We start from the raw sequence: 26382 nt of genomic DNA on the forward strand, positions 1-26382 counted from the left end.
GGCTACAAAGCGTATATCCTAGACACTTCGGCAAACCTCTACAGTTTCCATTTGGAGACACAGGTAACTATGGGGCGGGTTCATCTGGAACACGCCACCATGATGATGATGAGGAGTAGGAGGAGGTAGGCGAACCAGTTCAGAAACTAATGTTTTATCTTATTTCTGTTTAGTACTTTGTTTGGGATTTTTTTAAAAACCTTATGTTTGTTTTTAAGTGTTTAAGTAGTATGTTTTCTTTGTTTGAATAATGGATATGGTTTGGTTATCTAACATTTTGATCAATGGTAATGTTGACTGCTTTAGCAACTGACATACTTGGCAGATTCGTAAAGAAATGCACACAGAGTTGAGACGACTTCAATTAAAGTCTACTCAAATAAGTCAACTCCAACTCTGAGGGAGTACCTCTTTCCCTTTTCACATTATTAGTTTAGCTCTTCATAATTGGTTAACTAATATGTATTTCACATTGGGGACAATGTGAAGTTCAAGTGTGGGGAGGGGCTTAAAAGGTTTTAAACTTTGTTTTTCCTTATTTGTTTTCATTTTTGTATATATTTTCGAAAAATAAAACAAAAATGGCCAATTTGTGTTCTTTAGAAAGCATCAAATTTGATAAAAATCGACAAGCCAAATTAATTTTTGAAAAAGATAACTAAAAAGCGTGATAAAACAAAACAAAAAACTTGCATGTTTATCATTATATTTATACCCATTCCTTCCGTTTACGTGAGCATATTTTTGAGCCTTTACAACTTTCTTGTCAAATGCTTCTTTGTTTTTGCGGAAAAATGAGCGAGCCGGATGTTTTATGTAATTTAGAACTTGTTATTTGAATACTTTCCGAAACCATGAATATGTGAAATAACATAGAAATGATAGAGGCATTTAGGATACCCCTTTGTCACCCTTTTTCTTTGTTTATATCCCGCACCCATCACTATCCATTAGTTCGCCATGTTGAGCCTATTTTCCGTATTTTTCTTAACTTTACCCAAATATTAAACCTACTTACCCAAATATAACTTTTTCATATTTACCCCTTTTTCGTTAGACATTTGGCCATAAGCTCTCTAGATTGATATAAGTTTCATTTCAATTTCCAAAAAAAAAAAAAACGTTTGTCAAAACTCTCTAAGGGAATTAAGGAAAAACTGTCAAGAAAGAAAATAGAGAGTAGAAGTGTAAAAAGAATAAACTCTGAAGACCTACACAAGTAGTTTAGCAACGTGTTCAGAATCCTAGAAAATAAAGCACCAAGTTTTTGGCCAAGTTTTAACCTTTCTTGCCACTTTCAAATATCCATTCCATACCCTTAACCATAGCCTATCATTACAACCCATCAAAGACCTCTTGATTTATGCTTTTCACATATTAATTGGTGGAGATTAGATCTTTTGACAAGCTTATGATATTGCATGATTCATTGACTAGGCATCGAGTGTTTTGCACACACATTATATGTATGATTCAGAAATTTAACCGAGTATGTGTGAACATTGTGAGAAATATAAAGATTTGCATGCTAAGTCAATCGAACGTAGAATCATTGCTTTATGGTTACCCTTTCAAACATCTAACAAAGCTTGTTTGTTTTAAATCGTTGATGATGTCTTTTTGAAAACCAATATGACCACCAAACGAATTAGTGAACCTTGTAAATATTCATATTTGATTCCGTGTTCTATTCTTGCTTGAGGACAAGCAAAGTTCATGTGTGGGGATGTTTGATATACGTTAAATTGTACATGTTTTTATACCCCAAAACACTTCCTTTTAAGCAATTTTGACCGAAAACACGACGTTTAGGTACCGAATTCGGTACTTTTATATTTTCAGGTCTTAAACAGAGCACAAAAGAAAATTCTGATGAAAACGGACAAATTCTGATGCATTTCTGATGAAAAGAACAAAATTCTGATGACTGCCAGGCGTGGCACGACCGTGCCATCTAACGGCACTACCGTGCCGATCGTTTGACCTCGGAAGCACTGTCAGTGCAATCAGGAGTGCCAACCTTTTCTCAAGCCGCACTACCGTGCGACCTGACGCATGACCGTGCCATGGCTTGACCAACATTTCTGATCAACAATTTGATGACGCCGCACTACCGTGCGACCAGCGGCACTACCATGCCGATCTGATGACCCAGGCAACTTGTCCACTAGTCCACTTGGCTGACTTGGGATCGGAGAAACTGACGTCACCCGACAACACCAGTCGCACGACCGTGCGACCAGTGAAACGACCATGCGGATCACAAAATTGACTATAAATACAGCCATTCCTTACTGGTTCAAGTGTTGGGTTTTTCTCCTTGTTTCTGGGAGATTTCTGGGTTTCGAAGTAGTCCTGATCAGACCTATTTGCAGCACCAAAATCGACAGTTTTTAATTGACTTTGGATAAAAATCCCAAAAATTTCGATTTTCCTTGAATGTGTCATGAGTGGAAGCATAACCGATCCAACCCATCAATTCCTTGCTTGTTTATGGTTCGATTCCTTGTTCTTGAACATGTATTCTGATCATTTTGCAAGTTATGAGCTGATGTTAGTTTATGTTTAATGTAGTATTATGTAATAGTAGTTATAAACTTGTTTCTTGAATAATCTTTATATCGTAATCTTATTTGTATGAAGCTTTAGTACTTTTTCATGTTTGAATCTTCATGATTATATAATGAACGTTTCATTAATTTTGAGTTCCTGATTATGTTTGATTATCTTGGATAATGAATCTGTGGTTAGTGGGATGGTAACTATTTCTTGATTAATCACTTGTTTGTAAACTTGTTTGCACCATGAGACTCGAGAGAGGTATTGGTTTTATCTAAGATATAACTTATTTTGTTTAGGAATGCTTTCTTGCACGTAAGGGTTCTAACGAATTATATGGTGTTGATTACATGTTCTTGCATGCGGTTTATGATCCTTGTTTAGTAGTTTTGGTCTGAAATTGCTGACATGGTAGATTTGTGTTCAAGACTTGTAAAGGTGAAATATGTTGTTATCTGATCTACTTAAATGCTTATCCTCGTGGCTGTATTGTGACCATCGATATTGCTTTTTTTGATAAGTGAGGTTGGAAAACTTCTAGCGGATGACTAATCTATCTTTAAAGATTCACATGAATGAATATCAATAGCTCGCTAAAGAATGAGTTTAGATGGTTAACTTGTGTTTATCGCGTTAACTTTCCGAAGAATCATCATGTTAGAGAACTCCTAGCGGATGACTAACTGTCTCGAAATTGGAAAATTGATTCAGTGCTTTTGTGACATATCTGATAGATAACATGTTTAGGTTGTTTGTGAAACAAGATAATAGTATATTTATGTTTTAGATATAATTTAGATAACTTAGTTAAACAACCATTCACCTATCCTTTATTCTAGTAATCTAATGACAAAGATTTAGTACTTAATAAACGTCCGTGTTCCATGGATCGATATCTGGCTCTTACCAATACTTTACTGCATATATGACGGGATACACTTGTCCTTTGTTGTGTGTGTTTTAATGTTAAGGTATAAACCATTTTTATAAATATAAAACACATTTCTTTGCGTGTGAAAATACTGTAAATAAATGTATATAAACACGCACGCATCATGCACTGTACAATTTTATAGAGTTTTCGGAAAACGCAATGAAAAATGTCCAAATAAAAACGCCATAAAGATCCAGTTCAGGAAAACACAAAAATAATGTCTCCAATTTAAAAACGTTATGATAAAACCTAGTTTAGAAAAACACCATAAAATGTCCAGTTGAGAAACGCCATAAAAAACTCACTTCTAGAAAAACACCATAAAATGTCCAGTTAAAAAACGGTATATAAACCCAGTTCAGAAAAAATGTCATAAAAAAACCCAGTTCCTTTTTTCCGAAAGTATATAAATAGTCTATTTGTTGGAAAGATAAAAAATGTTGGGTTTTATGGTGTATTAAAAAATATTAATATTTTGTTGACGTTTAAATAGGACGGGGCAAATGCCATATGATTAACATATGCACCCTTGTTTAGATCTTCTCATTCTACCCCTTGTGGTAGTTTTTAGGTCCCTAGTATTTATAAAAATATCACCGCATTAATCTCAGACACAAATCACAAAAATCTTGTAGCTGAAAATTATTCCTAGAGTTGGGTTTGGCCATTTGTAGGCAAGCCCAACACTATATATATAATAGAAGTATTGAGAGAAAACCAATGGTTATTAAGAAAATCTAGGAAACTCTAACCTCCCTAGTTTTGAGCAAAACAATTGGTTATTAAAAAATCACACATGTAATATAAATTCTTTAAGAGTTTTGAGCAACACAAAAAAACACCGAGTGGATATTTTTAAAATAAATAAACAAGTTTTACGCAACGCGACTATAACATATGTTACACACATGCCTATAACATATGTTACACAAAAACTTGGTTATAATGTATATTATATGTGTGATTTTTTTTAAAAAAAAATGTTGGGAGCTTAGAGTTTTCTGGGCTTTCTCTGTAACTAATAACTATGGGTTTTCTAAATATCCTTTCTCTCTATATAGGGTGAGGTTTAAGAGTAAACGCTAGTGTATTTGTGAATTGAGTGAATAAATCATAGCCATTGATTTACATCATCAAATTATAAAATGCATTAGTGTATTTTCATCATCTAATTATCATGGCCATTGATTTAGGGTTTAATATGATTAATTTACTAGTGTTCTCAATTGAAGAGGTTGCTCAGAAATGAATCTAATCTTTTATATGAGTGTGTGTGAGAAAAGGGTGGATGAAAATAGTAAATCCAGATAAATATAAAGTGAATAAAATACTTCTAAAATTGGTACTCTTCTAAGGAGAGAGAGAGGCGATTCCCGGCGAGAATTCCAACAGTCTACGGCGACAAAATAAACAGTCTCCGATCAACTGGCTCGACGATTGAAGACTAAAGTAGTATAGGGGGCGAGGTTTAGTCGATTCACAAACGGTGAGTATTCTTGATCCCATCCTGTTCTTCTAATCTATCTTTTTTGTTTCATCCATTCGCCGAACAATTGGATTCCGGTGAAACCTATTATCTCCGATTAGTAGGCTCGACGATGAAGAACAAAGCTGATTAGTTAAACTTGGTTAATCATCTTTTTTGCTTTATCCATTCACTGAACACTCGGATTCCGGTGAAACCTGTTATCTCCGACTAGTAGGCTCGACGATGAAGACCAAAGCTGATTAGTCAATACCATGGTTTCCGGTCTCACTGTTTAATGGTGTTTCTTGACATAACCTTGCTTTCTATATTTCGTTTTTTGTTTCAATCCATTCGCTGGTTGTTTCGGTCGAATAATATAAAATACTTTGAATCCTGGTAACAACATGGAGAGAGAGGAAGGAGAGATAGAATCTCCAGGAGGTCGGCCGGAAAAAAATAATGTGAATGAAGACAGCAGCAAAAACAGAGATGAACTCTCAAAGGAGAAAGCGATAACCTTTTACGTTTCAAACCTACACCCCCATATAACAGATGGTGAGTTATGGACTGAGAGTAAGAATTATGGTAATATAGTGGACGCCTACATTGCTAAGAAGCTGGATAAGAGAAGAAACAAATTCGGATTCCTAAGGTTTACTAAGGTTAAAGATGTCGACAAAATGGTTAAAGCATTAAATCAAATGACGTTTTTTGGATGGAGGATAAGAGTAAACGTGGCAAGGTTTGTAAAAGTGACGAAGAAGAACCAAGGACAGAATAAGGTGTGGGCGGAGAAAGGAAAGGAACCGGCGAACATAATTTATGACCAGCCGGAATCGTCTAGAAACGGTTATTTGAGACGTGGGGTCTCCTGGGCAGACGTTGCTGCCGGAAAGTCACCTAAGCAAGAGAAGGAAAGCTGCTTAGCATTCTCAAATGAATCTGAGCCGCTTAAGAAATGGAACGTCAGGTCTGTAATTGGAGATTTGAAAGACATCGAGGCACTAAGAGGGGTAAATCGAATGAAGAATAGATTGGGTTTGAAGAATTCACAGGTCCGTTACATTGGTGGTCTGAAATTACTAATTATTTTTTATTCGAAGGAGGAGATGGATTGGAAACTAAAGGAACAGGAAAAGATATGGGATGAATGGTTTACCAACATAACAAGATGGCATGGAGAAGAAATACCCTTTGAGCGGATCGCGTGGCTGAAGATTAGAGGAGTTCCACTGCAATTATGGATAGACGCAGTCTTTGAATGCATTGGAGAAAAATATGGGAGAGTCATAAGGAAATCTGAGGCAGATTGTCACACCCCCAAATTACCACATAGGGAGTGTCCCTGATAGGCGTGTGACATACCAATAACGAGCCACCAATTACATTGAACCCATACAAGTTATAAATAAAATCCCCATTATTAACAAAACATCTTCAACAAGTTTTAAACGACAATCAATAAGTTCAGCGGAAGCAAATAGTAAACGTAGTTAAACTGTTTCAAAACCAAAGTATAGTATCAAGAAATTAGTCACATAAATCCTTCCTGTCGACCCATGACTACTCCAGCTACTCCAGACAGCAAGTTCCCAAATCCAAAATACCTAACGACCTGCGAGCATGCAACAAGTGTATCAGACAACGCTGGTGAGTTCATAGTTTTACGAAAACGTTGGTTACCAAGTGTTTAGTTAATCCATTGAATTTAATTCCGAAAGTAATGTTGAAAACAATGTTGATAATACCCCAATACAAGACGGCTTCTGATTATTTTGCCCTTTCTCCAATGCTCCTATCAAAGCATTGGTCATGACTAGGTCATTAGTTCAACACCCGTTCTCCCAGATACGGGGTGAGGTTGCCAAACCTAAGTAGCGCTACTAACTAATACCATGTTACCTTCCAGGTAACCAAACAACACGGAGGGACTTTAAAGGTGATAGGAAGAGTATATTATCCAACATTCCCGTTTTAACCCAAAAGACTTGTCCCTCCCAGGAATACCCACTGACTGTCCCAACCACCGGGACGCATGCTCAAGAAAGATGAACTCACCTTGGTGTGCTCGGTAGAATTAATTACTTGACCACACTTAGTAACTCAAAGCCTATGATGTTCATACATACAACAATCAGTTTGCATCCAGGTTGATCACGTTGTCACACAAGAAAATTACCATAACACATATAATTAAGACATGTAGCATTCGTTCGAATCCTTTAAGTAGTTTCCATATCATGTTCATGTACCAAAATATCACCCGACCGATTTGTTCGTTGCTCACATATCATACACATAATACTATGCGACAAGTAATCGTTAATCATGAACATACACCATAACCATAACATGTACAAGACATTCGAGACCTCATGGAAATTATATCACACACTTTTACTGTTTGCCCGATAATATTAATCCGTCACTACCAAATATTTACAAACCAATTTACCAGCCAAGTAAATTATCGTTCATACACAATTCTTTCGGCAATTATCTAATATGCATTAATAGTTGCAGCCTAGCTTTAATCGATTATGGTAGCCCCTATGTTCAAATCATACATATAAATCAATATCATGCACCAGTTATCTAAACATATTATACACAGTTGCCGACACTGTTATTTGAGCCCATAAATAATAAGGTTTCGGCCCATATGGTCATGCGTGTGTTTCAGATTACCCGAAACCACTACCACCCAGCCCACTGCATTACCGGCCCACAAACACAACAACCCCATTTGTCACCTCTACTCGATATTAACTAGCAATTACTAGAAAATTTAAAAGATCCCATTGGACCGATTCATTCAATGGCTGACCCTTATTGAGCCGTTAACTGATATGTTGACTAATGCATCTATCTACAGCACATGATACTAACTAGTCTCTTTTTTTTTTTTTTTATTAACTACCTTATCATAATGTAGACTTTTACAAATATAATATCATGCTCCATTCCTATGCTACACGACCAGACAAAAGAACATCATTTAAATTGATGAAGTATTCGCAAATCCCTATACCCATTATAGCCTTTTTATTAAACTACATTGAAAAAAAGATCAACACATGATATTGCCGTGCGGCCCAATAGAACATCATTTAACTTGGTGGTTTTTAATTTGATGAAGTATTGTTGGTCCAATCAAGCTAAAGTGGCGGCTCATATGACAGAAAGCATGTGGGCATCCCTTCAACTTAACATGTGCACCACCCACATGCATGATCAGAACTTTAATAGGTTATCTTCATACACAATAATTCACCTAATCTAAAGTATGATACAAAAGTTATCAACACATCGCATATGTTATAACGCAAGATCATCAAATAAGAATTAACATAAATATAATTTTACTAACCAAACAGTTGATCACAAAGGATGGTCTCTCGAGAGGTGGGGGGGTCCTCTTCCGCCTTACGAAACTTGAAGATAGGTAGGGTTTGTTATGGCTATGATTTGCGAGATCTAGGAATCATGCACAATGTCGTAGTATATACACACACCTATGTGGGCCGGCCCAACTTGGGCTCAACGGGTTTTGTTTTGGGCCAAGAATTTAAAAAAAAACATACGGGTGGAGTGGAAGTTTTTAACTTACCACATAACTTTACCCAAACTTATAATTATTAAATTCATAAAAATACACAATCAAGTATGACTGATTACGTTAAACAAGTTTAGCATAACATACAATCGCATATAACATCGTTAAGCGAAATAATACGAGGTTAGAGGTCACGAGGTTAGATGGCACTAACTTTGAAAGTTCGAGTTGTCACATCATCCCCAACTTGAAAGAAATTTCGTCCCGAAATTTGATCTAAAACAATGGCTTGAAGTGAGTTCTGACGAACTCGATCTATAGATACTTTACAACGCCTGGGGGGGGGCTAATCTTGTGATCGGTGGAAATCATGGTATGGTTGTTAGCGTTATATCAGTTGCCAATCAGAGAAACAGGGAATTAATGAGGTTCGTATAAAGAGTCGAGCGAAACAGGGGTCCATTAAACATCCGAAGGTTTTGGCCAGCAAATTTGTTGTCTAGAAATAATTTCCAGTAGTGGTGCATGGCGGCATGGCACAACAGGGAGGTTCGTTACATTGCGGTCGCGCGGGTGTATCATTTGTCCAAAACAGAGTTTGGTGGGTAAAGATTAGTGTTGCAAAATGACAAAGGTGTGTAACTGGGACTCTGAATTAAGCCATCATGGTATATCGCTGTATCATCGGTACTCTCGGATAGAAGTGATGCTCCGCGTGTTGTAGGGTTGGGTTTCAAAACTCACAAGGGTATTGGGGAGTAGGTCAATGTCGAACACTTGACCCACGAGATCAAGTTTACAACCAAAAGAACATGTGAAGCTTCTATCGATTTACTACCAGTTAATTATACGACATGCTTATTTACAAGAAAGGTGGGAGTCAGTCCTAATTGACGACTGAACCCTAAGGCACATAACTCCAATCGAAACAAGAGTCAAATAAAACAGAAGCAGAAAAAGATCATTCGAAGAAGACGTACCGGTCTCAACATTGCCCTCACTGCGAGTCTCCCCCAGCGCCAATAGTATACACTCCTCCACGTGCTCCGTTCCCACCATTGTTCCCATTGTTGCCGCTCCCAGTATTGTTGTTGTTGCCAGCATTCTGATTAAGCTGAGGGCAATCCCTCTTAAAATGACCCTCATCACCACACTGAAAGCACCCCTTTTGATTTCCATGGTTCTGTTGAGACTGCTGCCTCTCCTGTTGTTGTGGCTGCTGCTGCGGCTGCTTTGGAAGCCAGACTCTGCAATCTTTAGCCATATGACCCACCTTGTTGCACCTATGACATACTCGGGTGCACGGCCCGCGATGGTGGAACATACACTTATCACACTTTGGTAGCTTTCCCGCGTAAGAACCCTGATTTGAATTGTTGCTCTGATTCTGGTTCACAGAGGATGTCTGGCTGAAACTACGGTGGGTGCTGTTGTCTGCCCTTTTCTGAGATTGGCTGGCACCGGTTGCTTTGTCAGTATCGTTCCATTTTCGCTTGTGGTCACTAGCAGGTGTTGTAGCTGTAGCAGTCGAGGTAGTAGCAGAAACACGTGGCGGCAGGTTGCCACGTTCGACCTCTTGGTCAGTAATCTTATGTGCTAGACGGACGATACGGGGCAGATTGTCTAAGTTTGCAGCAGTAACGTACCCCTTAACAGCTGGTGCTAAACCCTTGAGATACAACTCAATTCGCCGGGATGGGGGTCGAGACATGTTAGGGCACAAAGTTGCTAGATCATTAGACCTCCTAGTGTATGCTTCGATCTCATAACCCTCCATTTTCAGATTGTAGAACTCGTTTTCCAATTTCTGAATCTCATCACGAGGACAATACTCCTCTCGCATCAACTCCTTGAAATCATCCCAGGTAGTGGCATTCGCCATCTCAATACCCAACATCTGAACCTGGGCATTCCACCAGGTTAAGGCACCATCCTCCAAAGTGCCTGTAGCATACTTCACACGGTCCCCCACGGGACAGTTGCACATAGCAAATACTGATTCAGCCTTTTCGAACCAACGCAAGAGTCCTACAGCCCCTTCAGTCCCACTGAAGGTTTGTGGCTTACAATCCATGAACATCTTGTACGTACAAACAGGTGGGTGGTTTTGATTCGCAGGTTGACCTAAAACGAAGGAAGTAAGACGCACAGGTAAGATTCGAGTATATGACACAAGGATAGAAAGTAATTGGCACATATCGTACCAGCCTGGTAAGCCGCTAGGGCTTCAGCTACACGAGTGTTGATCAAGTCGGTTAATTCGGCCTGGGTCATAGCAATGTGACCACGTCCACCACCTCGGCCTCCTCCACGTCCACTCATGGTTCTATATAAGAGAAGGGAACAATCTTAAGGGTCGAAATGAGGTAAAAGTCGAGTATCACGTTGAAACCTACAATCTACCAAGTTTACACACAATAGGGCAGAACCCTTCTCACGCTCATTAAGCCTCACTGGGATTTGCATGCACCTCGCGTTATTATTATGTGTGCACCCATAATAATAAGGCTATTTGCATGCTTATCTCAGTGCCCCTTAACTTGCGCTAAAAGGTTCCCCACATTCAAATAGCAACAAAAGGTTTTTACAGGATCAAGAATCACAATAGTCCAAGGGTAGTGTCACACTAACAGTTCAATTAACAGAGGTTGGTAATATAAGGGCTCATACTGTTGTGCCAAGTGTGCAGTCACGTGTAATGTTATACATATGTGTACTCTAGATATACTATGCAATAGTAACTGAGAAACGAACCTTGCAGTCTGGAGCCGAGTGTCATGGTCGATGTCGGTACTGTTCGGTTATAGTCTGGTTTTTATAAAGACGTTTTAAAACCAAGTTCACTATAACCAATGGCTCTGATACCAAACTGTCACACCCCCAAATTACCACATAGGGAGTGTCCCTGATAGGCGTGTGACATACCAATAACGAGCCACCAATTACATTGAACCCATACAAGTTATAAATAAAATCCCCATTATTAACAAAACATCTTCAACAAGTTTTAAACGACAATCAATAAGTTCAGCGGAAGCAAATAGTAAACGTAGTTAAACTGTTTCAAAACCAAAGTATAGTATCAAGAAATTAGTCACATAAATCCTTCCTGTCGACCCATGACTACTCCAGCTACTCCAGACAGCAAGTTCCCAAATCCAAAATACCTAACGACCTGCGAGCATGCAACAAGTGTATCAGACAACGCTGGTGAGTTCATAGTTTTACGAAAACGTTGGTTACCAAGTGTTTAGTTAATCCATTGAATTTAATTCCGAAAGTAATGTTGAAAACAATGTTAATAATACCCCAATACAAGACGGCTTCTGATTATTTTGCCCTTTCTCCAATGCTCCTATCAAAGCATTGGTCATGACTAGGTCATTAGTTCAACACCCGTTCTCCCAGATACGGGGTGAGGTTGCCAAACCTAAGTAGCGCTACTAACTAATACCATGTTACCTTCCAGGTAACCAAACAACACGGAGGGACTTTAAAGGTGATAGGAAGAGTATATTATCCAACATTCCCGTTTTAACCCAAAAGACTTGTCCCTCCCAGGAATACCCACTGACTGTCCCAACCACCGGGACGCATGCTCAAGAAATATGAACTCACCTTGGTGTGCTCGGTAGAATTAATTACTTGACCACACTTAGTAACTCAAAGCCTATGATGTTCATACATACAACAATCAGTTTGCATCCAGGTTGATCACGTTGTCACACAAGAAAATTACCATAACACATATAATTAAGACATGTAGCATTCGTTCGAATCCTTTAAGTAGTTTCCATATCATGTTCATGTACCAAAATATCACCCGACCGATTTGTTCGTTGCTCACATATCATACACATAATACTATGCGACAAGTAATCGTTAATCATGAACATACACCATAACCATAACATGTACAAGACATTCGAGACCTCATGGAAATTATATCACACACTTTTACTGTTTGCCCGATAATATTAATCCGTCACTACCAAATATTTACAAACCAATTTACCAGCCAAGTAAATTATCGTTCATACACAATTCTTTCGGCAATTATCTAATATGCATTAATAGTTGCAGCCTAGCTTTAATCGATTATGGTAGCCCCTATGTTCAAATCATACATATAAATCAATATCATGCACCAGTTATCTAAACATATTATACACAGTTGCCGACACTGTTATTTGAGCCCATAAATAATAAGGTTTCGGCCCATATGGTCATGCGTGTGTTTCAGATTACCCGAAACCACTACCACCCAGCCCACTGCATTACCGGCCCACAAACACAACAACCCCATTTGTCACCTCTACTCGATATTAACTAGCAATTACTAGAAAATTTAAAAGATCCCATTGGACCGATTCATTCAATGGCTGACCCTTATTGAGCCGTTAACTGATATGTTGACTAATGCATCTATCTACAGCACATGATACTAACTAGTCTCTTTTTTTTTTTTTTATTAACTACCTTATCATAATGTAGACTTTTACAAATATAATATCATGCTCCATTCCTATGCTACACGACCAGACAAAAGAACATCATTTAAATTGATGAAGTATTCGCAAATCCCTATACCCATTATAGCCTTTTTATTAAACTACATTGAAAAAAAGATCAACACATGATATTGCCGTGCGGCCCAATAGAACATCATTTAACTTGGTAGTTTTTAATTTGATGAAGTATTGTTGGTCCAATCAAGCTAAAGTGGCGGCTCATATGACAGAAAGCATGTGGGCATCCCTTCAACTTAACATGTGCACCACCCACATGCATGATCAGAACTTTAATAGGTTATCTTCATACACAATAATTCACCTAATCTAAAGTATGATACAAAAGTTATCAACACATCGCATATGTTATAACGCAAGATCATCAAATAAGAATTAACATAAATATAATTTTACTAACCAAACAGTTGATCACAAAGGATGGTCTCTCGAGAGGTGGGGGGGTCCTCTTCCGCCTTACGAAACTTGAAGATAGGTAGGGTTTGTTATGGCTATGATTTGCGAGATCTAGGAATCATGCACAATGTCGTAGTATATACACACACCTATGTGGGCCGGCCCAACTTGGGCTCAACGGGTTTTGTTTTGGGCCAAGAATTTAAAAAAAAACATACGGGTGGAGTGGAAGTTTTTAACTTACCACATAACTTTACCCAAACTTATAATTATTAAATTCATAAAAATACACAATCAAGTATGACTGATTACGTTAAACAAGTTTAGCATAACATACAATCGCATATAACATCGTTAAGCGAAATAATACGAGGTTAGAGGTCACGAGGTTAGATGGCACTAACTTTGAAAGTTCGAGTTGTCACACAGATGATAATGATGCATGCTTCAACGAGGATATGATCGGTGTATTAGTAAAAAAGGGAGCTACGATTGAATAAAGAATAACGATAAGTTGGAAGAATATGATGGTCGATGTATGGGTCTCAGAGTTTAATCAACATTGGGTGCCGGAATTTGTGAACAAGACACCGGAATTCGTCAACGAGCGACATCAGGATGAGGATCAAGACCCAGGAGTTAATGATGATAAATCTCAGCCGGTTAACATGGAAACAGAGGAGATCGGAAACTCAGTTCCGATTCCGATGGAGATGCAGCCGGAGAAAGAAAAAGTGGGCCATGAACAGTCAGAACCTGAAGAGCCGGTGGTAGATACACAGTCGAAAAACCATGATTACATCAGTCCCAGAATCGAGGAGCCTGCCGATGCGGTAAACGAGGTTACAAGTCCTAGGTTGGAGGAATTTAATGAAGAGGGTTCCACTATTAAAGGTCAAAACATTAGTGGGGTACAAATGGAGAAATCAAGAAAAGATGGGCCGAATGGGATAGGCCCTTCAAAAGTCGACGTTGGGCCAGGTGGCCCAATACTTTTAAATAAAGATGGATGTGGGCCTGACAGTACAATCCAAAAGAAAAGGAAAAGAGTATCACTCGCTGAAGCCCGTGTAAACACACTGAAACCACAAAACATACTTGGAAAAAATAAGATCCCTGATCTGAATATTGAGCTATCCGATGATTCCAGAACCAGAGTAAAAAGGAGACTATTTTTAAAGAAAAGGAGAACAAGTAGGAGAAGAAACAAGGGAAAAATTAGAGTTGCTGAGGAAGATTTGAGTCTATTTGAGAATAATGTAGCAAGTGTAGAAGACGAATTGTATTCCGAATGGGAGGAGGAAGATATTCCTGATTTATTTCGGCAAGATGTAAGTGAGACTGGGAATGACGAAAACAATGAAGAGACAGAAATAGAAGAACAGGCGGTGGGAGAGGAAGTGGTTGCAACATTAGAAATTGGGGAGAAGATTGGTGTAGATCTGTCAAATCACGTTCTGTTGGTAAAGGACTCGGTTATTGAAGATCAGGTGGATGCTAAGAAGCAATGAATTTCGGATCCATTAATATAAAAGGAGCAAGAGGGGCGGGGAAAGCGGTTGAAGTCAGACGTCTAATAAGTAAGTACAACTTATCTTTTTTTGCCATACAAGAAACGCAGTTTAGGGATTTAACCTTAATTAGAATTACTCGGTTCTGCGATAATACAAGTTTTGAGTTCTCGAAAGTCGATGCGGAGGGTCGGTCTGGGGGTTTATTATCAATTTGGAATTCTACTGTTTTTAAAAAAGAACAGGAAATAAAAAATCAAAATTTCATTTTGACAAAAGGGAAGATTGTTGGAGAAAATATAGATCTGGTTATAGTAAATGTATATGGTTCGACAAGTAAAACTAGCAGGAGAATGATGTGGGAAGAATTATTGACAGCGAAGGATTCAATTACGGGACTATGGTTAATGTTGGGGGGACTTTAATGAGGTCAGATTTCCCGAAGAGAGGTTTAATTCACAGTTTGACGTAGGAGGAGCTTTATGTTTTAACAGTTTTATAAGTAGAGGGGGGTTTCATGAGTATAACATGGGAGGGATGAAGTACACATTTTTATCTAGAGATGGTACAAATCTGAGTAAATTGGATAGGGTTTTGGTGTGTGAAAACTTCATGAATAAATGGCCAAATGCTTCATTACTAGCACTCGGTAGAAATATCTCTGACCATAGCCCGTTAATTTTAACTACTATTAATAATAGCTTTGGTCCTTCCCCCTTTAGAATGTTCAATAGATGTTCTGACTTGGAGGGTTTCGATGAGACAGTGAGGAAGGGTCTTGACTCGATTTGTGAGTCAAGATTTATGGATGAGGTTTTGGCTACAAAATCTAAGGTAGTGAAAGAAGAATTAAAAAAATGGCGTAAAAAGAAAAAAGAGGAAGAGGAGAAAGATTTGTTGGAAGCCCAGAATAAGTTGACACAATTGGATATTTTAGCAGAAAGCAGAGCACTATCGGGTGAGGAAATAACCATTTGGCAAGATTGCAAAGACAAGATTAAAAGGTGGCACAGTAAAATTGCATCGGATCTACAACAGAAGGCGAGGGTAAGATGGATAGGATTGGGGGACGAGAATACCAGATATTTTCACTCGATAGTAAATAATCATATAGCCAGGAATAAGATCAGTGGTTTATGGATAAACGAGGTGTGGGTTTCAGACCCAAAGGAAATAAAAGCACAAATTTTTGATGACATTCCAAGAAAAATTCAAAGAACCAGTCTATGTGAGACCGAGAATTGGAGCAGGGGGTTTTAAAACGTTAAGTGGGGCAGAAGCAGATGGGTTAGTGAGTCAGTTTTTGATTCAGGAGGTAAGGATGGCAGTATGGGATTGTGGAATAGACAAGTCACCGGGACCGGACGGGATTACTTTCAAGTTCATAAAAGCATACTGGGAGGAAGTGAAAGGAATAATAATGGAGATTATGAACCAGTTCTATATCCACGGATTGATTCACCATCGTGCAGCGCCTCGTTTATTACCCTTATACCAAAGGTAACTGATCTGATTACTCTTTCAGATTTTAGGCCTATATCTCTAATTGGCGTGATAAACAAAATTATCTCTAAATTGTTAGCTAATAGAATCAAAAGGGTCATTAAGAATGTGGTATCAAATGTTCAATCGACATTCATGGCGGGTAGAAATATAATAGAAGGTCCATTAATTATAAATGAAGTGGTGGGTTGGGCAAAAAGATCGGGGAAGCGCTTGTTTGTATTCAAAGCAGATATAGAAAAAGCTTATGATACATTAAATTGGAAGTTCTTGATTTCCATTCTAACACATATGGGTTTCCCTCCAAGACGGAGAAATTGGGTTATAGGAATTCTATTTGCAGGGAAAGGATCAGTTTTGGTGAATGGTTCACCTACGGGCGAATTCCATTATAATAGAGGTTTAAGGCAAGGTGACCCTCTGTCTCCTTTTTTGTTCATCATTGCTATGGAGGCCCTACATGTGATGATGAAAAAAGCCGAAGAATATGATATGTTCCAAGGTGTAAAATTTCCATGGGAAGGGTCGTACTTGACACATATGTTTTATGCGGACGATGCCATATTTTTGGGGGAATGGGAGGAAAACAATGCAAAGAATCTTAAAAGGATTCTTCGTATTTTCTATTGAATATCAGGTTTAAAAGTCAACCCTCGGAAGAATCATTTATATGGGGTGGGTTCAAGTGTGGAGGAAGTAAGAAGTATGGCTTTATATTTTAATTGCAAAGAAGGAAAATTTCCGTTCGTATACTTAGGATTAAAAGTTGGAGCGAATATGAACAGAATGGCACATTGGAAGGAAGTTATTGATTTATTTAATAAAAGGCTCACAAATTGGAAGGCAAAAACGCTATCATTTGCTGGGAGAGTTATACTGGTTAAATCGGTTTTGGGTAGCTTACCAAATTATTACTTCTCCCTTTAAAAATGCCCAAGTGGTGTTTTAAAGGTTTTAGATGGGATACGGAGAAAATTCTTATGGGGAGGGAGCTCATTAAACAATAAAATTAGATGGGTTAAATGGGAAAAAGTGGTTGCCTTGAAAGATTTTGGGGGGTTGGGAATCGGTAACTTGAGGGACATGAACTTGGCCCTCTTAGCAAAATGGTGGTGGAGATATAGGATGGAGCCGGACAACTTGTGGTCTAGAGTTATCGGCTCTTTACATGTAAATCAAAGAAGAATTGAATCAATACCTTTTAAAAAATCCATGGTGGGGGTTCGGAAAAACATTGGGGAAATAGCGAAAGAGTTTATGAAGAATAATATAAATATCAATACAAGTTTCAGGAGTAAAGTGGGAATGGGGGACAAAACTTTGTTTTGGGTAGATATATGGCTGGGCGATGCACCGTTGAAGGATCAATTCCCATGTTTATATCAATTATCAACGCATAAAAAAGCAAAAGTTCAGGAAATGTATAAAATTGCGAATGGGGGAATCTTATGGGATTGGCTATGGATTAGAGTTCCGTACAGTAGTGATTCGGAGAAACAGGAGATGGATAGCCTGAAAGACCGTTTACAGGAAATAATTATAGAAAATAAGGGAGATATGTGGGTTTGGAGATATAATGAGGATGAAGAATTCAGCGTGAAAATGGTCAGGCATAGTTTGGGCCGCTGTCTGGACATAAATACGTTGTAATTTTGTGGAAAAGGTTCCGTCAGCCGTAGCACTAAGAAACAAGGGAATGAATATTCAGGATGTCATGTGCAAGATTTGCGGTGAGTGTGAAGAAACAACGAGTCATATTCTATTACGTTGTAATTTTGCGAAAAGGGTATGGAACGAGGTGGCAAAGTGGACAAAAACTCCAATGGTGAACACGGAAGGAAATTTATCGGATATATTGCAAGCTTTTCTTGACAGTCAAAGGAGCCGGAATGTAAAAAAGATCCTACATGCGATCGCTGTACAGTCGATGTGGAAACTGTGGTTAAACAGAAATGATAGAATTTTTGCTGGAAGAAATTGATCGGTTCAGATGATAATGGAAGAGATTAAGGATTCTTCGCTAAAAGGAGTAACGCAACGTTCAAAGCACAGATCAATATCTAAACAAGATTGGTGGGACTTTAATTTAAATGTGTAGTTAGTTTAGATCTTTCACTCTAATATTTCGGTCTGTATCCTTTTCTTTTTTTCTGTTTTCGTCTCTGTTTCTGTATCAGCTTCTGGCTGAATTTTTCGGTTGTGTTTGGTTTAATAAAGTTTGCATTGGCTATTAAAAAAGAAAGAATAAAATACTTCTGACTTAATAGAGTTGTTTGGGTTGGATAAAAAGAAACTTTTTGGACTCTGTGTTATTTCAGTTTTAACTTTTAACTGGATCATAATGTTTTGTATCTATTGAAGAGAAAATCAAGGATTTAAATCTTGCATGATAGATTAGCCGTTCATAACAAACTATAAGCTATTTTGTACGTTGAATAAATGACAGCTCAAACCAAATCAATCAATTTTACATAAATAATTAAAAATTGTGGCCTTCTGAATTCTTATATATGCCCCCTGATTACTTTAAATATCTAGAATGCCTACCACCTCAATATTCCACTATCTTTCCCCACTGAAAATTCTCTGCTTCCTCCATGATCCAAAGTGCATTCAGCCTAACATGCACATATTATTCGAGCCCATTGTCAATATTATTATCCAATGTTTCTACAATTAGACGTACATCTGTCTTTTAACCAGTTTCATTTTGAATTTTTTAATCTAGATGGAACCCACAACTTGTGTTTATATTAGAATGAAAAAGAAAGCGATATCACTAATATCACAATCTAATAATACAACTATCATACTCCAACCATTCTTCAACTTGGTTAAATACATATAATTTGAATGGAAAAGAAAGTGATATCATTAATGTAACAAGCTAATACTACACTATTATACTCCAACCATTCATCAACTTGGTTAGATACATATAATTAGAATGGAAAAGAAAGCTAAACCATCATCACAATTCTAATACTACAGCTATCATGCTCCAACCATTAATCAACTTGGTTAGATACATGTTACAACACTTTAAACAATTGTACTTAATACATATCTAACTTAGGTCTATTAATTAGTAGCATGGATCATATTACAGGTACTACTTTAACTTGCATATTTTGTAAATAGATTTCATTGTAAAACACTAGCGCCCACATTGTTGTTTCTAGTTTCATGTGACAACCATATTCGTCTCTCATTACGGCCTTGGTGTGTGGCGATTGTTAGCGCCTGATCCGGGATAATCGTTTAATTCTAGATTCAGCCTTTCCGTCACCCTCTCCGTTATCTCCCAACTTTCCTTCACATTTTCCTGAAGAATAATGGAAATAATATCAGGGTTTGGTTTTAAGGCTTTGAATCACATACATACAGGCTCTTTTGGTCGTTGAGAGTTGATACTTTCAAGATAGTCTATTACATCTTTAGCGACTACAATCAACGACCAGGTAGAGTAGAGATCCTATATTCAAATCTAGGCAAAGGAAAGAACAGTCTTAATTAAAGGACAGATTATGTATTTACCGAGTGGATATTCCTTAAATCTTTCATATGTCCAAATGATCCTTCATCCATGAGATTCAGACTTCCTGTGGGAACACATGAATTAGAAAAGAACCCTTTTAATGCACTCAATAAACACTAAACATATTTGAAACCTTGTAAAGTTTGACATGATATGGAATCATAAAATGAACTATAGGTTTCGTATTTAAATTCCTAGAAAGCTTTCTAAATCGTCGATGTTTCACTGTCATATTAAAGTGTTTCGTGAGTATACGAAATCAATAATCAGAGAAGACAGGAATCAACACATGCACTTATACACATAGATTTGTAGGAATCAACAAATGGATTACTTACTTGACATTGGAACTGCATTTGAGGTGGAGGAGAGGAGAAGAAGAAGCATCAGAAGAGTTAGAGAAGATGGAAGCAAGCTTCTGGTTATTGCCATGGCTGCTGATAATAGACACACTTTTGTAGGTGTAAAGTTTAAATCAAATATGTTGATGATAAGTGCTTCTCCCATTTGCTTTATATACTACTCTAAACCTTCCTTATTTGACAACAAATTTGGGGGAAAATTATGAAAGAAAAAGAAATACTTTTATTCACTTCTCTTAATATCTATATTTTAAATAGGGATGCTAAAGGAATCTGAACCTGGTTGGTAAACCTGAAATCTGAAGCATACGAGACCGGTACAAGACTGGGTATGAGATTTGTCTTAAAAAATTCCACGGATATAAGACGGGTATGAGATTAAATGATATCCGACCCGATTACCCGAAACATACATACCCGTTTGCTCAAACTATACCCGTAAACATTTTCTTTTCTTTTATGAGTAAAGTTCTTTTTGAGTCCCTGTGGTTTGTGCATTTTAACCATTTGAATCCAAAAACCAAACTTGTCTTGATTTGAGTCCCTGTGGTTTCTAATTTTAACCATTTAAATCCAAAACATAGACAACATTCAAATTAAAAACATTTGGTTTTTGGATTCAAATGGTTAAAATTAGAGACCACATAGACTTAAATGGTTAAAATTAGGGAGCACAGGGACTCAAATCAAAAGAAGTTTGATTTTTAGATTCAAAGGGAGTCAAAAAGAACTTCACTCTTCTTTTATTCTTAGTGATAGAATACTATATTAATTCACCAATTTTTAAAGATTCAAACCTTGCAAAGAAAATGTACTGTAAAAAGAAATGGAAAAGTGTGTATAACCAATAAATCATAGAGTGAGGATAAAATACTAAGTTTATTTGGACTAGAAAGGATAGAAAACAATAGAATTAGGACATGTGGTAAAATTTAAAATAAAGAGAAATGATATTTCAGTCAATTTTATTCTTTTCTTTTTCTTTCTTCTTCCCAGTAACATCAAAACCCACCATTTTCAAAACCCACAATCTTCAACCATTTCTTCACTTTCTATCTCAATAATCACTACATTATAGTGCGATTTTCTTCACCAATCAATGATTCAAATACTCAATCAACGTGTTCTTCAGCTTTTTTTTGAAGAAAGCCCAGTTTAATTTCATTTAAAATCTCGTTGTTCCCCGTGATTTTGAAGATAATCACTCGAACCTTCGATTCGATCGCTGATAAGTGTTTCTATCATTCAAATTTCGTTAATCATTGAAGAAATCGGCTTCGATCCATGTAAGAAATTCTTTAATTTCATTTTTACAATCTGGGTTTTGATTTAGTCATTGCGTTTTACGATCTTGGCGGAGGTCCGGGGGCAGCGCACCTGGTAGCAGGGTCCAAGGGGCGGCAGCCCCTGGCGGGGTCCAAGGGGCAGAGCCCCTGGCTGGGGTCGAAAATTTAATTTGCTTTAATAAAAATGAATCAGAAAATTTAATTTTCCAGAAATTGACTCATTTCGAAGACAGTAATTCGTAGACAATTCAGACAATTTTTTATTTGCTACTCTCTGGTTCAGACAATTCACAGACAGTTCACAGACAGTTTTATGTGTCCATTGCGTTTTAGAAATAAGAGAGTTTTATGTGTTTTCTGGCCATTGCGTTTTAGAAAAAACACATTTTTAAATGTTTTTAGTCATTGCGTTTTAGGTAAAACACATTTTTGAAGTGTTTTTAGTCATTGCGTTTTAGGTAAAACACATTTTTAAGTGTTTTTCAATCCATTGCGTTTTAGAGAGAACACTTTCTTTTGTTTTTTTAGGTCATTGCGTTTTAGAAATGAGACATTTTTAAGTGTTTTCTGGCCATTCCGTTTTATAAATAAGACATTTCTTTGTGTTTATGGTACATTGCGTTTTAGGTAAAAACACATTTTTATGTGTTTTCAGTCCATTGCGTTTTAGAAAACAGACATTTTAAGTGTTTTCTGGCCATTGCGTTTTAGAAATAAGACATTTGTTTGTGTTTTTGGTGCATTGCGTTTTAGGTAAAACACATTGTTATGTGTTTTCAGTCCATTGCGTTTTAGAAAGTACATTTTCTTTTGTGTTTTTAGGCTATTGCGTTTTAGAAATAAGACATTTCTTTGTGTTTTCTGGCCATTGCGTTTTACAAATAAGACGTTTTTTTGTGTTTTTGGTGCATTGCTTTTTACAAAAATGTCATTTTTAGGTTTTTTTACCAATTTTGCGTTTTACGCAACTGGATTTTTTCTATTGCGTTTTACACAACTGGGTTTTCGAAAAAAAATTTCAAAAATATAGCAATAGTATACTCGTTTTAAAGATTAAAAAAACGCTCGTTTTTTGGTGCAATTTTTATAAAAAAAATAATGTCGTATAAAAGAGTTATTAACGTTTTAAAAATGGGGGGAAATTGGAGGAGAGAGAAACTATTGCCTTGGATTGACTAGAATGCCCCTAAACAAACTCATACGCCTCTTTTTTATTCCTTCATTTTCACTCATTTAATCTTAGCCATTGATTAAATAAATGGATGATCAAAATTACTTGCTAAGCTTCCTACCGAAATAAACTTCCTATTATATCCTAACCCATAAATTATATGCATTTTACATAGTATATTCTGGTAACATTTAAACCATGCACTTAGATTATTTAGGCAGAACTTAAGAGCAAGGGATTTCTTAGCTAAGAATATTACATAAATATTTAAATAGTAAAATATGTATTCGAGAATCCTGATATAAAAATTTTAGCAAACTAACGGGTATGTCGTCGATGCCCAGCATGTAACTACCCGATGAGTACTTGACCAAGTGTGGGATACAATTTCACAATTGAGAATAAGATTGAGATTCTTATTTATCAATACTCGTTTCAAACACAGCATATTGTTAATAAGCCGTGTTTTCCTTCAAATAGGCGAGATTATTATTTATCAATACTCGTTTCAAGCACGGCATATTGTCAATAAGCCGTGTTTTCCTTCATTAGGGACATCCCTATTTTAAATGCATCCAATGCTTTGTATTCTGATTTTTTTCCTTCAAATATATATTTACTACTTTAGTCATGGTTAAACCATATGTGTAAATCGACCGAAACATATTTTTTTGTTGAACTTTTGTTATTAAATATTTTAGATAGTTATCAAGAACAGAAGAACTAAATACAAAACCCACGTTGTTCGCTGTTTCTTGGTAATGTTGGGTGTGGCAATTACATCTCAAAAGTCAATGAAGTGGCGTCTATGTTTCCCACCACAAAACTTTTGTCAAAAGTGACCCAAAATGTAATGAATTTTCGCTTATTTTAAAACTTATTGTAGTGAATTAATTCATTATAAGAGATGGCGGGGTGGGTACGTGATATTATCACGGAAACAATATCCATGCGTTATACTCCACCGCCGGGTCCGAGTTCAACGCGTTATATTTCCACGAAATCCGATTTTCGTTATCTTTATCACGCGTTATTGTTTGGTTTTGTGAGTGTAATTGTTGGTTGGGGGGAAATTGTTGGGTGTGGTGATGACTGATGAGTGATGACCACCCCCACTAAAAAAGGTTATGAGTGATGGAAAAATGGTCGATGACATGGCGGAACTTGATTGGTGCTTGTGAGTGATAAATTCTATCACTAGTGAACCACCCCCCTCCCCTAAGTAATAAGTTATTGTAACTTTTTTGGAGAAAAAAAAACAGTATTAGTGAAAATTATTCAAAATACAACAAAATAAAAAAAAAAATGTATGTCCATCGAATTCTATTTCAGTGTTTAAAAAAATGTTGTCCATCGAAATCTATTTCACTTGTGAGTTATCTTATGTTGATTGATAGCATATAAAATCAAGCAACCTAGAAATTATGTTAAATGAAAAGGTTAGCCCAAAAATGAAAAATAAAGAATCATAAAACGAAGGAAATTTTGTCGTCATCGTTGCAAGTGAACTGACGACATTAAATTGGTGCTATAAGATTTTTTTTTTTTTTTTTTATAATATAGATTGAAAAAGTACTAATAATTCAAAAAGAAAGTCTCAATAAACTAGGTGCGTACACTTTCATTAAGTTAATGAATATAGAGTTAATTGTCAAAATCGTCCCTTAGGTTTGGGTAGCTTTGCCATTTTCATTTAAAATGATATTTTTGTATCAAATTGCCATCAACGTTTGTAACTTTTTGTCATTTTCATCCAAATCACTAACTTAGTTTATTTTTTCTGTTAAGTTGAGGATATTTGAATGAAACTGGCAAATATAAAACCACAGAGACGATTTTGGCAATTTACTCAAACTCTTTTAAATTTCTTTTATTTAATTAATTTTGTTACATATATAATAAAAAAGAATATACATCCAATTTTTATATGAAAAAAATAATAGATTTGTCACATAATTTTTATAAATTTTCATCCAACCACCAACTAAGTTAATTTTTCTATTAAGGCGAATGATGTTTATAAACTAAGACATAAATTAATTTCTATTTTTTATATAGATCAGTTTTACAAAACTAAAATGCTGGTGACCTTATTGAAAAACGTCAAATAAGAAAATCTTATCATATGAACCAAGTTTGTAATTTATCTTCTACTCTTTTAAATTCGCTCCTAAGGAAAAACAGAAGCCAGTGCCCCCCTCCCCCCCCCCCTCCACATCAAACAACGTATCATTACCAAACCTTAAAATTACCCACCAAATTGTAATTATAATGCCATGAACCAAAAGTTTCTTTACTCAAGCCACTCAGAATAAGTATTAGTTAGTTACCCTCATAATCTTAATTAAATAAATATTTTATTTCTACCAACATATTTCCTAGGTGCTCAACACATTTAAAAAATATGTAACGTTTTACAATTTTTTTCTATCTCTACAACTGATAAATACTAAAAGTTGTAATCGATTGCTATGTGTTGCACACCAATGACGTTTTCTCTTTATAAAATTGATTTATATAAAGAAGCTGTAAATTAATATATGTCTTAATTTATAAAATTTAAAACATCCTTCACCTTAACAGAAAAAAAAAATAAACTGAGTTGGTGATTTGGATGAAAATTTATAAAAAATTATATGACAAAACTATTAATTTTTTTTCTAAAAACTCCATTTATATTCTTTATTATTATATATGTAACAAAAATAATTAAATAAAGAGTAAACTGCCATTTTGGTTCCTGTGGTTTGGGCACTTTTGTCATTTTAGTCCAAATCTCAAACTTTTTAAATTTGGGTCCCTGTGATTTCACTTTTGTTGCCATTTTAGTCCAAAATTCAAAAACCTCCTTTTTTGACTGTTGCAACCTGTCTATTTTGTCTTTTTGTTCAGGGGTATTTTGGTCATTCTGATTTTAATATAACATATTAATAATTAATAAACTAAATTAATATTAAGTTTATGTAATCCATTTTTGTTCAGATCATCATCTTGCCAAAACCAGAGATTTCTCCGATGGAACACCACCTGCCACACCCCTCTCGCACCACCACCCCCACCCCCACCACCACCTGCCACCACCCTCTCGCACCAACACCACCACCTGCTCAAACTCCTTCTTAACCATATCCGGCTCCATTTCGCCCAACCGATTCAGATCCGAATCACACCAATTCAATCAAACCTGATTTAATCAACAATGAGGTAACTTATGACACCAACCTGATTCAATCAACAATGAGGATTCACACCAATTCAATCAAACCGGCGTCATCATCTTCATCATCGGCATCATCCTCATCATCCTCATCACCGGCGTCGAAACCCTAACCCTAACCCCCAATGTCGCGTCGAAACCCTAACCCTAACCCCCAATTTCCCCGTCATCATATTCATTATGTGGCTCATTCTCAACTGCAGATGACCGCCATCACCACCATCGCCTACCTTTCACAAACCCTAGAACGAGTTTATAGAGAGAAAGAGAGGGTAAAAGCTTGGGTTTTAGGTTTTAGAGAGAGAAAGAGGGGGGAAAGAACGGGGTGGTTGTGCTCTGAAGAGAGGAGAGA

The 26382-nt window shown here is 36.7% G+C and overlaps 4 protein-coding genes across 4 annotated transcripts; 3 read left to right on the forward strand and 1 right to left on the reverse strand.

Annotated features, from left to right (window-relative positions):
* Nucleotides 1-5365: 5365 nt before the first annotated feature.
* On the forward strand, nt 5366-7968 carry LOC110943915. Its single transcript, XM_022185646.1, has 2 exons — nt 5366-6265; nt 7897-7968. The coding sequence occupies exons 1-2, from the start codon at nt 5366-5368 to the stop codon at nt 7966-7968; spliced, it is 972 nt and encodes a 323-aa protein (XP_022041338.1).
* A 7513-nt stretch (nt 7969-15481) lies between these two features.
* On the forward strand, nt 15482-16213 carry LOC110943914. The gene has a single exon (XM_022185645.1). It carries the CDS (start codon nt 15482-15484, stop codon nt 16211-16213), a length of 732 nt encoding a protein of 243 aa, XP_022041337.1.
* A 1455-nt stretch (nt 16214-17668) lies between these two features.
* On the forward strand, nt 17669-18437 carry LOC110943913. The gene is made up of 2 exons (XM_022185643.1): nt 17669-18061; nt 18120-18437. The coding sequence occupies exons 1-2, from the start codon at nt 17669-17671 to the stop codon at nt 18435-18437; spliced, it is 711 nt and encodes a 236-aa protein (XP_022041335.1).
* An 867-nt stretch (nt 18438-19304) lies between these two features.
* LOC110941792 lies at nt 19305-20503 on the reverse strand. The gene is made up of 3 exons (XM_022183458.2): nt 20333-20503; nt 19994-20058; nt 19305-19781 (listed from the first exon to the last, which is right to left on the reverse strand). Exons 1-3 carry the CDS (start codon nt 20499-20501, stop codon nt 19668-19670), a joined length of 348 nt encoding a protein of 115 aa, XP_022039150.1. The 5' UTR covers nt 20502-20503; the 3' UTR covers nt 19305-19667.
* Between the last annotated feature and the right edge of the window lie 5879 nt (nt 20504-26382).

Source organism: Helianthus annuus, chromosome 5 (genome assembly GCF_002127325.2).
Source record: "Helianthus annuus cultivar XRQ/B chromosome 5, HanXRQr2.0-SUNRISE, whole genome shotgun sequence".
In the NCBI taxonomy this organism is placed as follows: Eukaryota; Viridiplantae; Streptophyta; class Magnoliopsida; order Asterales; family Asteraceae; genus Helianthus; species Helianthus annuus.

Coding starts and splice junctions, on each gene's coding strand:
- LOC110941792 (XM_022183458.2), bottom strand. CDS start 20,501: ATGGGAGAAGCACTTATCATCAACATATTTGATTTAAACTTTACACCT. Junction 20,059..20,332: donor AAATGCAGTTCCAATGTCAA/GTAAGTAATCCA, acceptor GTGTTCCCACAG/GAAGTCTGAATCTCATGGAT. Junction 19,782..19,993: donor ATTTAAGGAATATCCACTCG/GTAAATACATAA, acceptor ATTATTCTTCAG/GAAAATGTGAAGGAAAGTTG.
- LOC110943913 (XM_022185643.1), top strand. CDS start 17,669: ATGGTGGGGGTTCGGAAAAACATTGGGGAAATAGCGAAAGAGTTTATG. Junction 18,062..18,119: donor AAGAATTCAGCGTGAAAATG/GTCAGGCATAGT, acceptor TTTGTGGAAAAG/GTTCCGTCAGCCGTAGCACT.
- LOC110943914 (XM_022185645.1), top strand. CDS start 15,482: ATGGGAGGGATGAAGTACACATTTTTATCTAGAGATGGTACAAATCTG.
- LOC110943915 (XM_022185646.1), top strand. CDS start 5,366: ATGGAGAGAGAGGAAGGAGAGATAGAATCTCCAGGAGGTCGGCCGGAA. Junction 6,266..7,896: donor GAGTCATAAGGAAATCTGAG/GCAGATTGTCAC, acceptor ATCATAATGTAG/ACTTTTACAAATATAATATC.